Consider the following 15920-nt stretch of genomic DNA (forward strand, 5'->3'; position numbering starts at 1 on the left):
ACGATCCGTTTGAATATCCTGGAATGTGAGTGATTTAAAAGATTTATGATTTATTTATGATACTGTCTGTGAAAAATGCAAAATCTTCTTGCAAAATACATGGTGTCAGAACTTGTTTGATGTTTTATTGTCATTTTTGGAGCTTCACAGCTACTCACTACCATTCACCTATTTAATATTGAAAATTACATAAAAATATCTTGGTTTTTGTGTTCTATGGTAGGAAGAAAAAAGATGTGGTTGAGGTTCATAGTAATTGTGCAAACACTTGCTAGTGGTTTTGTTCCACAAAGATCAGTTTGCCATACCATTCAAAGACGGAAAAGCATCAAGTTCACTGCAATATTTTGCCCATTTTCCAATTCTTGACGCAAGTACCAAGATGAAATCTGGATTCAAGAGTTTCATTTGGCAGCTTTATCTCTATAAGAGAAACCGGACAGGGTTCAAATCCCCTGTGCTCTTTTCAACCTCCTTAAAAAGTTCCGCTTCTCCTCAAGCAGTTCTTGGATGCGCTTATTCCGTGTTTTCTCACGCAGAAACACTCGTCCTCTCCTGGGGATGATGTTATTCACAGGAAACCCATTGTCCAATGGGATTATTTGATACAGTGTATCAATAGCATTGCTCTCACTCGCTTCTTCCACTTTATTCGGCTGTCTGCTCATCTTATCTATGTCGGATGCCGTTGTACTGGACAGTGGTGTACTGGATGTTGTAGATATAGAGGTTGGCACCAAGGGTTCTTTAGTGGTTGTTAGCACCTCTGCTACAGATGTCACTGGGATGCTCATGTCCACATTGACTGATGTTGTTAATTCGCTTTCATTCACACCATTCTGACTAGTTGTTGACTGCAATAACGCACTGGTGTCCACATCTAGTGCACCACTACTCCCATCAAACTCTGTAAACTGGAAGGTGGTACTGGGATTGAGAGTAACATCATTCAGATCTCTGTAAATGATGGGGAAAACAGTGCTGACAGGTAGTTTGGTGCTGTTTGCCATGTCTTTTCCAGGTGCAGATGAGATCCTTGTTGATGCAGAAACCGTGCTAACAGGTAATTCAGTCATGTCATTTCCAGGCGCAGATATTATCCTAGATGGTGTAGTAAAGGCAAAGGATGTGCTCTGTTCTGGACTAGTGTGTTTATAGATAGGAGTTGTAGTATATAGATAAATGGGTACAGATGTATATCCGTTAGTATCAGTTGACGTTGTCAAGGCTTTATATAACCAAGGTGTGCTCACAAATGTGACACTTTCCCCTTCTGTAGACAACAAAAAGGCTGCCGTGGAGGTCCCCGTGGTGCGTGTAGGACTTTGGGTTGTGGTGGATCGTCCTTTAGTGATGATTTTTGATTTGGATTGTGGCGTACTTGAGGTCACAGTGGTCTTTGTGGAATTGCCAACATTGCAGGACTTGCAGCACATGCGCTGGAAGCCCGGCAAGGAGCAATACTGATGCAGCACCTCCATGCGACAGAATGCAGAACGGTCACTGTAACAACTTTCTGCAAAACAAGAGAGGTGCACAATTAGATATACAGTATGTATGTACATTGAAATCCAACTGAGGTCAAATATATGATTTAAGATTAGCGCACCAAGTTAAATACATTTGTTTACATGATCAAAACTAAATGTAAAGTTCAGATCAAGTCACCATTTTTTACAGTCTATGATGAATATGTATAAAGAGAAGTGTAATGTATGTAATGAGAATATGTCTAGCTAACTAGATATGTGTCTTCTAAGCTTCTCATGCTTTTAACAAGTTTGCTTGAGTAAGAAATAAGCAGAAAGGAAAGAAAGAAATTAACGAGATGCATTAGATGAAGCAAAGAAGAAGAGTTATGAACTGACTGACCATTAAGCAAGCCTGCAAAGACAGGCATATAGATGCATACTACAGGAGTAAACGTGTTAGGTTAACATGCAGTTTTCTTTTGTCTTCCTTTTGAATTTGGTTATTTATGGATTATGAATGTGGTCATTCGTCCTTCTGAATATGGATTGTATTTATTTATAAAATCGTTAGCTAAAACATTTTGCAAGATTCTCCAAAATTTGAGGGGGGTATTTGGTCAAATTTGGTAAAATGTAAAACTACAAAACCTATTATTCTGTGACTAAATGACAAATATTAGTGTTTTTTTTACCCTGAATGATTCACTACAGTAGCCTTACACTTGTAGCACAATGACATAGGAATAAAACTCTTTCTCTACAAAATAACCTGCAATTCTACAATAGATGGTAAACGGGAGGCCAATGTTCTATAGTGCACCTTTAAAGTAACTGGAAAAAATCCCACTTGTCACAGAAAAACAGACAGAAAAGGAGACTGACAACACAGGCAAGAAAAAGCCATACAATTTTTTTTCCCCCATTTTTGACACTTTTTTTATTCCTACTTTTGCAGTTGATCATGACAGAAACTTAAACAATGAAATGCACTCCTGCCCCCATTTAAATATACAGATAGAGTTGTCTTCTTCAGAAAAATAAATCAGCTGTATTGAAAGGTACAAGTTCACAGTAACTTTGGTTAAACACTTCATTACTTTGAGAACAATTAATCCATTGGTAATTCAGATGAACAGTAAATAAATAAATATGTCATTGGTTAAATAAAATACAGGATTTCCATGATGATGTAAAAACTGGCATGGCACATATAAGTGTCATATATTAAACATTTACAAAACATTAATAAAGTTTCCCTGATAAATCAAAGTGCATATAGACGCAGTGCACGTAAGTCCATCTGAATGTTCCCCAGACATTTTCCCCCACAACAGCCAGCCAAGACGCAGTTGGGCCAGTGAAGTAACGTGACAGTTACTCATAGTATATAATATTAGCATTTTTTTCTTATAAGTAAGGAGATAACAGTCATAAATGTTATTAAATACAGTAAACACCAATGTTTATTCGGATAGCTCGCTACATAGTCACAACAGAAATGTGTTTCACGATACAATGACACGTCTGAAGTGATAAAGAGATGCTGAGTGTGGGTTTCCACTATAATGCTCTCTGTATCCAAAGAGTTAGCCACTTTTTTTCGGACGTGTGTGATGATTGATTAATCGGTTGGTTCTAATTCAGGTTTTGTTTGAAGCTGCCTCTGGTTTCTGTGTGCTAAGCCATCATTTTCACAGATAAATGCCGATACATTCAAACGTAGTGTAAGGCATTGTTCTTACGCTCTTCTTTACCCCCCGTACCCCACCCCCCGCCCCCCTTCGATGTGGATGAAAGCTCATGAGGTATATTTATGTGTCGTCTTTTGTATGGCCACTGGTAACCGTCGTTAAAAACACATGCTGGCAGACATACACACACGCACACGTGTGTTGGAAACACTCGCACACACAAAGGCATGACAAAAAACGCACGTCACTCATCACAATGTGGAGATATTTAATGTGCATGAATCCGATTAAATGCAACCACAACTCTCAGAAAAAAACAACTGAGAGGCAACTGGCTGTGTTGTAGTCCTGCATAATATAGGTCTTCCCCTTCCCCCAGAACACTTAACTTCTTTTATTAAATAGCAATAGTTCTGTATTTATGTAAAATCAATAAAAAAATACACGTAACAGTCAAGAATTAAAGCGATCAATAGCAGTCAAAATGTTAGGCTAATAAGCTACAGCTTATTCATGGTAAAACAAATTATTAATATTTCATATTATTGATACCCATATAGATTTATAGTCATATATAAATACAAATATATTTATATGTTTGTTTAAAGTCTGCAAGCACAAATAAGCTGCATTTATTGAATTTGTTAACAGTCAAAGAGAGGATGGAGGAGGAGGTGGTTATGGCATTCAAACGTGTGTAGTAAATCGACCCTGTTTAGCAAGTTCCACCTCATGTTCACTATCCACCAACACGTATGATGGCGGTTAAACAGTACGTCCCATGTTAACATCTTAACTTGTTAGTCTGAGTGTTTGTTTTTGTCCCATCGGTTTTCAAGAATGAACTAGGATGTGGAATGAGCACTTAGCAAAGATTTCCTCATTGTGACAAGTTCACAATCACAATAAAGCTTTAGTTTTTTTGTATTTTTTTTTTTTCTTTTTTAATCTTTTAGCCACTTTTAATGTGTATTTCCCCCCTTCACACCTGCAGCTCAGGCGGCGCCTCTGTAAAACGACGTCCACCTTGAGAACGTGAGCCATTTGGAAACAGCTTACAGAGGGCAGTGATTCAAACAAACGTGTCGCCCCTGCAGAAACCTCATCGCAATCATTAGCTCCACAAGCTGCCCTTCCAATCACAAAGCCCTTCCTTTAACAAACGTCCCCCAGATTTTTTACATGTTTTGTTTTGTCAACAATTTCTTACTGGCCAGCATTCACAACACAGAGCTCCACAAAGGAGAGAGATAGAGAGAGCGAGAGACAGAGAGAGAGAGAGAAACAGAGAAACCTCCCCCTATCGGAAACGCCCCATAGAAGAGGACCACCGCCCAGGAAAAAGAAGCGTGCAAGCCTCGGAAGAGGGAGGCAGTCAGGGGAGTTTGCCTTGTAAAGCCAGGCAGAGAGACAGAGGGAAGGTCCAGCTGAGAGAGGTGAGACAACGCAGCGCCACAACGTGGCTGGAGAGAGACGCTTTACTTGACATCCTCTGCACAGGATATTTGGGGTCGTGACGCGACAACCACTGTATCAGGAAGTTGCCGTGATTGTTGAAGTCAGAAGTGCTCCCTGTTGTATGTGGGAGAGGGATTGGGAAAAAGAAAGAAAGAAAAATATTAGTGTATTCATTTGTGTTATGAATTAGTCTGTTATTTCTGCAAAAACTAGGACAAGATAATACAACTTTCATTAATAACATTAAGAAGCATGCTTGACAGATCATTAGTATATGTACATTCAAATAATCCCTATTGTTTCTGACGTATCATGTGACTCTGAAGATTAATCTTACAGAAAATTAATATATGCTTTAAAAAATCGTTCACTGTGGTATTTCATGTTAGATAATTTACACATCCTTATTGTAAAGTCTAACCAGTTAGATACATCTTCATCTCGGAGAGATGCATTATGTAAGCATTACTTTTAATCCTTTCCCACCAACCATCTGACTCCATTTTGGTATATAACACCCACATTCAACCAGTCGTTAATGGCTCTCAAGTCCTGCCTTATATTTGAAATTTGTCAATTTAAAATAGTGTGTGAACAGCACTCCATGTTGACTATAATTTTGAATGTACTGATCTGTTAGAGGTTTCGGGTTGTTATTTCAGACTTAATGAAAGTTACTGAAAATGTGAATAATCATAATCAAATACACACTTGGGCAGGGATCCATTCTGCAGGGTCTTAATGCAGCTGGTTTGGAGTCCAGACACAGTCCAATGGTGTTGTCACGGGTGTGACAAAGCACCTGCCTCTCTTGCGTACCATTACCACACGTCACTGAGCACTACAACAGCACACAAACAAACAAACATACATTTTTTTTCATGCTAAAAGTTTATCAAACTAATCTCATGCTCAGACCTATACTGATGGAAACACAGCCTGTCAGAAGTCTGTACCTGTGACCAGGGGCCGAGCCTCCACTCCGCAGGGCACAGGTTGCGATTGCAGTCTCTGCGGGACTCTGGGCGCTCATCACTGCAGTAACGGCTGCGAATGGATTTGATCTTGTCGTCAACTAGAGGCTGGACACATCTTACAGAGCGTGTCTGAGTGCCAGTCTTCCCACAAGACTTACTGCATTCACCCCACTCTCCAGCCACCCAGCTAAACACATAGAAACAGACAATCAGTCAAATTTTATCATGTATGATACAAGAAACAACAGAGTCACAGTGACTTCTACTGGAAATAAACTAGATAAACTACAGTATACTGTAGTTGCAGAAAATACAAGGTACTAATTATCACAAAATCCAATTTTAAAATGCAGAATAGTAGTAATAAATAAAATGAGTATTTTGTTGGTGTGTCCAGATATTTTTGTTGCTACTTCAAAAATCTGATTAAGTAACTTGTGAGGCCCCTAAAGCTGAAAATGGGAATCAAAAAACTCCCACACACTCACATGGGCTGAGCACACTCTCTCTGGTAACAGTCTCTAAACAGGGGCGCAGGCTGCCTTAATTTCTCACAGAATCTGCGATGGACCATCCTCATCTCTGCGTTTTTACGGCAGCCATAACGCGCCATCTGAATACCTGTCCAAAAGAAGGTATTGGAGGAAAAATACTCATGAACATCAAAAGAGAAAAGCTAAACAATACACACTATTAATCCATAATTATGCAAACAATAAAAGCTAACATTCTTTTGGACCGAAATTTGTCAGAATTAACCAAATGGGGTTTTGGTTAAATGCCTAAAATAGGGACTGTGGTTTACACATGCTCCAGATAATTTTAGTTATAAAATAAAAAAAAAGATAGTAATGCATACTAATGTGCTTTTTTTAAAAGCTTGTTTAAAAAGTGGCTAAATGGGACAACGGAGTTTGTTAGGGACATTAAACGTCATCATGGCGAACAGGTAAACTCATCTACTGCTTTTACAGCCTTATTGCGTTTATAACTGCTCTTATGTAAACTACTCTAACACAAAATATAAAGTCCCCTTGCCATTTCGAATATTGCATTTCATGCAGTGTGTAATGTAACTGTATGTGACTGTAAACAATCTGCAAAGTTGTAAAAGGATACATTTCAAAACACAACATCACTGCAGTTCTCTATAAATGGTTGACAGTAACAGTTGCTAAGCTATGACTGGTCACCATAGACAGTAAAAGAAATGGACACAGCGACCCCATTGGAACTCAATTGAAACAAGTGAAGCCCATTTTTAGCGTTTTTTTAGCACTTCCGTTTCTGACGCGCAGACTCAAACGAAGCTTGACGACGTCAGCAACCTGTCTGACAGATGTAAATCTTCTAAGTGGCTGTGCGTGCAAACTGCCATCGTTAATCTTGCAGAGACGGCGAGCTTGAGCGGGGAGTTCTTTGGCGTGAGTGAGCAGGAGTAAGTATTCTGATTCATTATTTTGTATAGTATTTTAAAATGTCACCTATGTTTTCAAGGCAGGACTTGGCAAAGGATCAATTATAGCAGAAACTGAGAGATATAAGGGAAACTGTATCTTTATCAAACTACTTCCAAACGAAAGATTGTGGTTGCAGTGTACTACCTCCTCCACATGTCTTGGAACAAGGTGTCCATCTCTTCACCACCCAGGAGTATGGCACAGCATTATCAGGGACCATGTTATTCTCATTGGCTCCATCACTTAGTCTGTCACTGTCTGTGATGTATTTGATCGACACCTTCACCTTGGCCGATCCATGCATTCGAATCTAGTAAACAATTACACAATTAAAGACAAGATCAATTAAGACAAGTCGTGTGTCCACTTATGCATGTGTTTGAGTTCCTACAGGAGATTACCATGACAACCACGTCGTTTTTCAAGGGTCCGCTGGTTTGAATGGTGTCCCTGTTGTTTTTATTTTCATACTCCCATTCCAGACCTTTTTCAATGACTGAGCGCGTCTCTGGGTAGTCTCCATGTGCGTTGAGAAAGAAATCACCTGACGCTTTATTCCTGACAGCTGTTTAATGAAAAAAAGGAGAAAAAGAGCTGCGAATCAAACAAGCACAGTGCTAAATGTATGAAAACCGACAGGGAATAATCAGGCTTCACCTAAAATGTGAGTAGTTCCGTTAAGTTCCTGGATTAAGAGATGTCTTGCCCCTCTGGGAACTTCAAGCACTTTAATGACACCTAAACCAAATGCAAAACATTTCCAAATCACTATTACTTCACTCCAATATTTTAAGAAACATAAACATTTTATTAAATAAAAATGAATGCAAAATGGTTTCATATAAACTGAACAAATACTTTTTTTTATTTTCTGACATTGAAAGTTCTAGTGTGTTACGGGATTGCTTTTGCAAACAATTTGGCCAAAAGAAGGTATCTCGGGAGGTAGTATAATCATGCCTATGTTTGGAAGAGCCATTGTGTCTGAACTGGGCCTGTTATGTCTTAAAATCCTGCCTATAACAGGTTTTGGAAGCGAGCCTATACTGTATGTGTGCTCTGGAGACGTACCTTTCTTCTCTACAAAGGTGAAGTTGAACTTGTGAGTCTTGCACTTGGTTCCGTCTCCCCCGCAGACGCCGCACTTATCTTCCTGTAGACCTGATCCAACCACATTATCACAGCCCACTTTCTGAAGGGAGAGAGACTCCGTCAGCAACAGGCCACTAAACACACACAAACATTTACAAGCGGTACACACAGCTATTTACCTCACAGTCTCCGTACACACACACACTGTGGGGATCTTTGTAGGAGCAGCTTGTTCCAGGTTCCACCTGAGTTTGCATGTTGACTACAGCTCGCGTCTCTTTGGATTGACAGTACAATTTGCAGCGTTGCTTAGCTATGGAAAACAAGACAATTTGGTGTGGAGTGATGGATTGGGATTTAGTCCATATCGATGAGGATTTAGAAGATCTTGAATTCTGAGTATTTTGATTAAGAAAATAATAAAGTCAAATAAAATAAATGTTGATCATATACCATTTAAATGTACAAAATGGTTTCAAAAATATTCCACATCTATTACATTTCTGTCCAACTGAGGATAGTTAGATAATGTTATTACACGGTTCTGCTCCAGAAGTACGTCCAAGTCAATTTTTCATAAAGACCAATTTGCCGCATTACTTACGGTCAGAGTGTTCATAAGGCAGCCAGTGGTGCCAGGTATTCTGGTACTCAAACTTGTTGTCCATTATTCTACATTGCTCGGCTCTGTAGTCATGGTACGGGTCCTCACATTCATGTGTATTACACATCTGGAACTGATAGCTTGGGCCAGAGCAAGAACGTCCACCGTTAGCTGGACTAGAGGAGGTTAAAAGAAGGGTGGGGAAAAATAGCTACATGAAAAAATTTTACATTCCAACAGATATATAGATAAATAGATAGAGATATACAAACAGCGGATTGTCACAAGCTCGGGTGCGAAACTGTAGTCCCCTTCCACAGGGGCGAGAGCAGGCGCCAAACTCACTCCACATCCCCCAGTTTCCATCCTTTTTTATGATGTCTGGAGTCAGATGCATGCAGTGGCCTTTAAAACAGTGCTGAGGGAGGAAGAGAGCAGGGCAAACACATAAACACAGAGGAAACGAGTGAGTCTAACACCTCAGCATGAATCTTCATGAAAGGCTGAGATTGTACCTTGCCATCACCGCATTTAGTTCCATCAATGGGTGGACCTTTTTTGGTCTTGCAGAAGAAGGGATTGTCTGGGTGAGCACACCAAAGCTGCTTACAGGGGTCAAAGGGGCGATACTGTGAAACAGAGGAACAGAGTAAAAAGTAAAAAATCATTCTTACACTACGAATGAGAGAAATCTTATGACAAGACGCAGATGGTCAGATAGTTATATATAACATATATTTTATGTTAGGATCAAACTGAAAAACTGTTCATTAAACTGATGTACAAATACCACTATTAATATGTAAATTTCTAATAATTGAGAAAAAAGTCTATTAAACAGACCCTTTTTAATAAATTTCAAATAAATTTTTACTATAATAATAATAATAATAATAAATTCATTCATTACAAGCTAATATCTCTTCTCTCTCTCTCTCTCTCTCTCTCTCTCTATATATATATATATATATATATATATATATATATATATATATATTGTAATAAAAAAATAAATGTTCCTTAATATAAAATAATATTATAACAGTTGAGAAAACAGCATAATGGACAGGTTGCATTTATGTAACAAAGCAATCTCATGCAGGCAAATCAAAACAATGACGAAAACTCTTTTATTTATGATGCAGCCTGTGACCAACAACACAGTTAGACAACAGAATGCTGGGCAGTGATGGGATATGGCCTCAGTTAACGTTGAGCAAAATCTCTCTTTGTTTTCTTTCCTCTGAGAGGCGTAGTAGACAAGAGCAGAATCTCTGGCTGAGGTACTAATGATGACACTACATTCAGCAGGATCCTAAACCCAACAAGAGTTTTAAACACATCAAGACTCCAAGTGCAAAATAATGGCTCGCAGTTTTCTGCAATAGCCAGCTGGCTGCTACTGTGGTCTCAGTTTGAATATTGTGTACAGTTTGCCAAGCTAAATAGCGAATAGCTAGACCAATAGCTAGACGATTATTTAGCACCTGTAAAGATTTTTAGATGCTTCTGAGAACTGTATGATTAAACCTGCCCCATTCAGCAATCTATTCATGGATATATTTTCTAACCAATGTAGAAAACTCTCTGAAAAGTCACCAGACTGCAATGACCTGGTTAACTTGACATTAAAGGAATGTTCAAAAGAGGTTTGAGATCAACAGTATTGAGAGAATCTGAGGCATGCTTTCAATTAATACAGATAATTAATATATCATTCAGTTTGAAAAACAGACCAAAAAATAGTTTACTCTAGTGTTTTTCAACTGAAGTCTATGTGCAAGGTATTCTAGAGGGTTTAGAAGAGGAAATGTGCCACTCATGTTTTTGCTAAAGCATAAAAAATTATTCCATATAAAAATGTGTTACCTAAGCTGCAAAACTGCCTACTGTAGAGTAAATCACTCATTAATGGTGGGACTACTGTTCTGGGTGGATGAACCCCCGTTAACCCTTATCCTAATGCAGTTCCTTCCTGTGTGTGGAAATTGCTCTTTGTTTAAGTATTCATGTGCATATTATTATACATAGCATATATGACATCAATTTGTGCATTTTTGTACACAGATCTTTTACATTTATTTTTAGAAACTGAAGTACAAGCCAAATATGATTTTAATTATTACATCTTGATTGAACTCAAGGATCCCTTTTGATGCTTGTGAATGTCAGTTAATTCAGAAACAACCATGGTTTTAGTATCCAGCTGTGTATGTGTCTCCAAAATGACAATGAATTCAACACCAACCAATAACATGTAATGATTAACAATAGGACCATCTGAATTGAACCAAGTTCAAATGAAAGAGGCCACATTGTGACTGAGGAGAACACCTTACCTGGGCTCCTGATTGCCCCACCTTTTGCAGCTAAGGGAATGGTTTAACAAGACAGTGAAGGACAGTCCAAGCAGTGCTGTTCAACTGGAATCTCATTTTGTGAGCAGAAATGATTCTTGAAATCATTTTTTTCCAGTTTATCAAGTGATGTCAAACTCATGCCATCTGGTTTTGTATAAAACCAGCTGATGTGCTAAGGTTTTAAAGTTCTCTTATTCACTAAAAGATGTGTTCAGTCAAAAATGAAAATAGTTTCATCATTCACTCTCCCTCATGTTAACCCATATTACAAATTTTTATCTTTTTTTTTTTTTTGGAACACGCACTATGTTTTAAAGGCTTTAAACTTGCAAAATTATTGCAAAAATACAAAAAAAATAAACAATAGATTGCAAAAGAAAAGAACACAAAAGAAGTACTTGTTAATGAATCGGTGCTGCTTGGCTGAACCTGTCAAAAAGACCTAGAGCAGTGAACGTTGACTTAAATTTCAGTCTCTATAACTTGCATTATTTCAGAAGACTTGGAATAAAGAGCATGAGTCCATATGGACCACTTTTACGATACTTTAATGGTGCCTTTGTGTTCTTTAAAAAGCTTGAAAGCTCCTACTTTTGTACTCCACAGAAGAAAGAAAGTCATACAGGTTTGTAACAACATGAGAATGAGTAAAATAGTGAGAGACTGAACATTTTTGGTGCTCTATTCTGTTCCATTAAGCCTTTTCCCTTTGGCATGTATAGATATCAAAACTCAATCACTTAACACAAAATACTGTGTTCCATTCATAATGCATTATTGGCATGTATAACACACATCATACTGGGTCACGGCACTCTCTGGTGAACCCAGTGACCACAAATGGTGATTGTTATGGCAAGCTGATGGTTGTCGAGGAAGAATGCTTGTAGAATTATACATGCTCGTAGTGATTTTACAATCACATTATAATAATGCATTACTTGAATGAAAAAACCCGTGCATCAGTAAATTCAAGACTCACCGCTGTGCACATCATGTATCCGGCCCCAAAGTCAAAGCGACACTGTTCGTGCATGGAGTAATCCATCCCGGGCAGGTGCGGAAGCTCCTCCCATTTGGGCTCCATCGGGTCGTCACGGAGACAATCATATGAACTTCAGAGGCAGAATGAGATGGTTTATAATCCACAGTGGTACTAGTCAAGATTGTCTGTGTACAGGCATGTCTGTCTAACACTCACTGCAGATAGCGGCCCAGTTCCTGCTGACTGCAGCGGGACCAGTGGAAGCGGTGGAAAGCAGCCTGCACCAGTGGGGCCATGATGCTCCCCATCTGCACCTCATCTCCACAACGATTCCCCTGCCCATCATGCTCCATCCCCAACCTATAGCGCATATGTATGCATATATACAAACAATTACAATTTTTGAGGACAACTTGCCCTTTATTTTGACTTTTTTTTTAATTTTAATTAAGTTACAAACAGACATTGTTCAAAGATAGATGCCATATTTATGGAATTTATTTGAATTTGAGAGTTTTGAATGAATTGGTTGTGTGAATGAATCAGTGGTTCGATCATATTGGCAGTCACTTGTTTTGTTCCTAAATTATTTTTTTTTTGAACAAATCTATTGAGAAAATGACTCTATTCACTCATAGTGGCTTGCATCCAAAATTGCATAATCTCTTAATAATATGAATAAGTACTTTGCAACTTTAAAAAATATGTACTTCAGCATGAAAGTATGTAGTATGAATATAATTTACATGCTATATCTGTAATTGCTATGTGCCCTACCAGTGTCAGATGCATCGCTTCTGTTCACAAAACCTCTCCCATGGTCTCATGAGATAATAAAGCGTCCATTAGATGCAAACTTCAGAATCTTGTCGGAAGTAGTGCAACAACCATTTTTTGTTGTTGTTGTTGTTGTTTTGCCCTATTATATTATCAATACTATAAATATGTACATACTACTATTTTCACATACTACTTTTTACTTACTAAGTATGCAAAATCAGATCCAGCCAGTCACTTATTTACTGAATGAATCCATGTTGAATAAATTAGTAGTGATTCACTGATTTACTCATCACAAGTCAATCATTTATCGCCACCTACTGACATTTCAGTGTAACTTCCAGAAAGAGAACACTGTAAAATCCTAACCACTAATACACTAATTAGCGACACAAACAGTGGAAAGTCAGCTGTTCGAATGGTGCTCAACCAATCAGGACTGGAACTAACTGCTGTACAAATGAAAATATATGCGGTTTATTTTCACATACTGTAGCAGATACTCACACATGGCCGGTTTCATGTGCCACGACAAAAGCAGACGAGAAACCATCCTCATGGTTGAGAGTGCAGCTCCGTACAGGATGACACATGCCTGTGACAGGAGCATAACCTACCAAAAACATAAGAACACCGGATTGAGTTTGTACTACTCAGATCTTCATCATATAAATACAATATATTTAATATTTTCACTTATTTTTCCCCTGGTCTGGGGCCTGAAGTCAAGGTCATTTCAAGATCATTGTGGCATGTCCGTACATATACCCATTTTTCAAACTGAGCACATGTGTTCATGTTTGAAAGATCAACTGCTCTTGTTCGCAACATGTTTCAGTCTCTGAGGGTTGATGATGCTGTGTGCTTGTGTGGTGATTTTACCCTGCATCCCTGTGGGTCCAAACTCTTGACGAGTGAGAAAGATGGCGTGATCATGGTAATCTTTATCATTAGTGTCCTTCCTCTGCTGTTCGAAAGCCCAGCGACACACATTCTCCAGACTCTGAGAAGGATTGCCCAGCTCAATGAGGCTCATGGACTGAAAGCACACATGAAAGGACATTACACTCTTCATCTACATTACACTCTACAAGCTACATTTTGATTTAGCTATTGGCATCTGATGAAGTTATGAATAACATGAATATCTAAATTAAGTTATGAGGTTAATACAATCTACTAAACCAATAGTTCAACATTTAACATTTTATTAATTTTTGACTTAATCTATTTTCCAATTTTGTTCTGTTGCGCCCATAAATGTATTACATGACTTCAGAAGACCTGGAATACAGCAAATGGGTGGTATGGATGCTTTGGCATCTTTTTTGGAGCTTGAAATAATGTAAAAAAAAAAAAGGAACTAGTATTTCAAAGCTTTTTATTTGTGTTACGCAAAAAATTCACAATTAAAATGTCATAAGGGTTTGAAATAACGTGAAGGTGAGTAACATTTAAAAAGAACCCTATAAGTACAGATGATTGTTACTGCCAGACCAACGTATGTATGCAACATTTCAAAAGTTTGGGGTCAGCAAAACTCTTTTCAAGAATTTCATCTCATTCATTTAATCAGAGGACAGATGCCTAAACAATTACATCCCCACAAACTTCAAAAGCTTAGCACTTTTGTTAATCAATCATCTGGTATCATTAACTTCCTTTGATGCTGAAAGTACTGATCCAATCTAAATAATTTGTATAGTGAAACTGGACACGTTGCCATGAAATATTTACATAATAATAAAAAAAAAAAGGTTTACATCATAAACCATGGTGATCGTGATGCTGTTATTATTGCTACATTTCACACTCACTTGAACACAGACATAAAGAATTATGCTGGTTTTCTTCTACAATCTGTGCAGGGAGATAAATGTGTGCAAAGAAACATTCAGACAGGAATGCGCGGCTGAGTTCTGATGACGTGGCCACGAGAGCCATGGAAGTAGGAGATCCTTTCCAGATGCGTGTCCTGAAACTGCCTCTCTCTTTCCCTGTGCCTCACTTTGTGCATTTTACTTTGCATCAAGGTCATGAACTCTGAGAACTACGCTGCAATGTCTTCACCAACCAGTAGAGGGAGGCTTCACCATTCCAATGCATTGCTGCGCACCATGGGAAGAAAAAGGGAGGTGCAAAATAACTCAACTCAGCATCACTCTAAGCAAAAGTGCATCCAGCACATCATTTTTACGCCATAAGTTTGTGCATAGACAGCAGACTCTAATGTAAACTAGTTACTAAACACAATTTATTGTCACTTATCTTCATTCCATCACTTAGATGTTTGTTGATAATGTCATGAAGGGGGTTTCTCACAATTCTGTACACAAGAGACTTCCTATTGTTCTTGGTAAGGGAATACATGACAGACAGGCAAGCGAGCTCATTAAAAGAATGTCTCGGCATCTTTATCTTCTCTGTGATCCACCGAACACACACACTGAGACACACTCTCGCGCGCTGTGTGGAATGATGTTGGGTGTGTCATGTCACTGTCTCTTTATCTTTTTGGTGCTAGGTGAGGAGAAGAGTGGAACAGATGTGCAGAAGAGACTGTGATGTTGGAACCTTGTTGGAGGTGTGTGGGGTCACTTGGTTGATCACTCCCGGCAGCAACGGTTGCCACAGTAATTGGGAATGATGGACAACCTGCTGGCAAGGCGGGCGAGGCTACATGCTGATTGGGGCTGAGGCGGCAGGGGAGAGGAGTGGGTGTGGAACAACCAGGCATTTGTGAAAGAGAGAGAAAAAGAGGGAAGGGAGAGGTGGAGGAAAAAGATACAGATGGAGAAAGATGTAAAAATGTGGCAGTGCTATTGAAATAGGTGGGTGATCTAGAGTGAATCGAGGATGTGAGTGAGTGCGAATATGAAAAATCAAAACATGGAAGGGTTTTCACACTGAAAGCGTTGTAGGGTTTAGAGTTACGGTAGCCATGATTCCAGTTCTTTTTGTGTGTTATCTGTTTAAATTAAATATGTTTGTATGAACTAGCAAGAATGTGTTAATTACAAAAAATATGCATATTAGCTCAG

General features: G+C 38.6%; 1 protein-coding gene across 1 annotated transcript in view; it reads right to left on the minus strand.

Annotated features, from left to right (window-relative positions):
* Nucleotides 1–366: 366 nt before the first annotated feature.
* Nucleotides 367–15920, minus strand: part of LOC113057586 (A disintegrin and metalloproteinase with thrombospondin motifs 2-like) — a 133572-nt gene continuing 118018 nt past the window's right edge. The window contains exons 6-23 of the mRNA XM_026224999.1: nt 13762–13918; nt 13387–13492; nt 12316–12459; nt 12097–12229; nt 11094–11123; nt 9270–9383; nt 9027–9172; nt 8755–8930; nt 8330–8463; nt 8130–8250; nt 7716–7796; nt 7460–7623; nt 7203–7368; nt 6087–6219; nt 5578–5785; nt 5333–5462; nt 4646–4735; nt 367–1516 (exon numbers count right to left, since the gene is read on the minus strand). Coding sequence (XP_026080784.1) covers nt 447–1516; nt 4646–4735; nt 5333–5462; nt 5578–5785; nt 6087–6219; nt 7203–7368; nt 7460–7623; nt 7716–7796; nt 8130–8250; nt 8330–8463; nt 8755–8930; nt 9027–9172; nt 9270–9383; nt 11094–11123; nt 12097–12229; nt 12316–12459; nt 13387–13492; nt 13762–13918 — 3303 coding nt within the window. The 3' untranslated portion in view covers nt 367–446. The remainder of the gene's footprint in view (nt 1517–4645; nt 4736–5332; nt 5463–5577; nt 5786–6086; nt 6220–7202; nt 7369–7459; nt 7624–7715; nt 7797–8129; nt 8251–8329; nt 8464–8754; nt 8931–9026; nt 9173–9269; nt 9384–11093; nt 11124–12096; nt 12230–12315; nt 12460–13386; nt 13493–13761; nt 13919–15920) is intronic.

Source organism: Carassius auratus, chromosome 39 (assembly GCF_003368295.1).
Source record: "Carassius auratus strain Wakin chromosome 39, ASM336829v1, whole genome shotgun sequence".
Taxonomy (NCBI): Eukaryota; Metazoa; Chordata; class Actinopteri; order Cypriniformes; family Cyprinidae; genus Carassius; species Carassius auratus.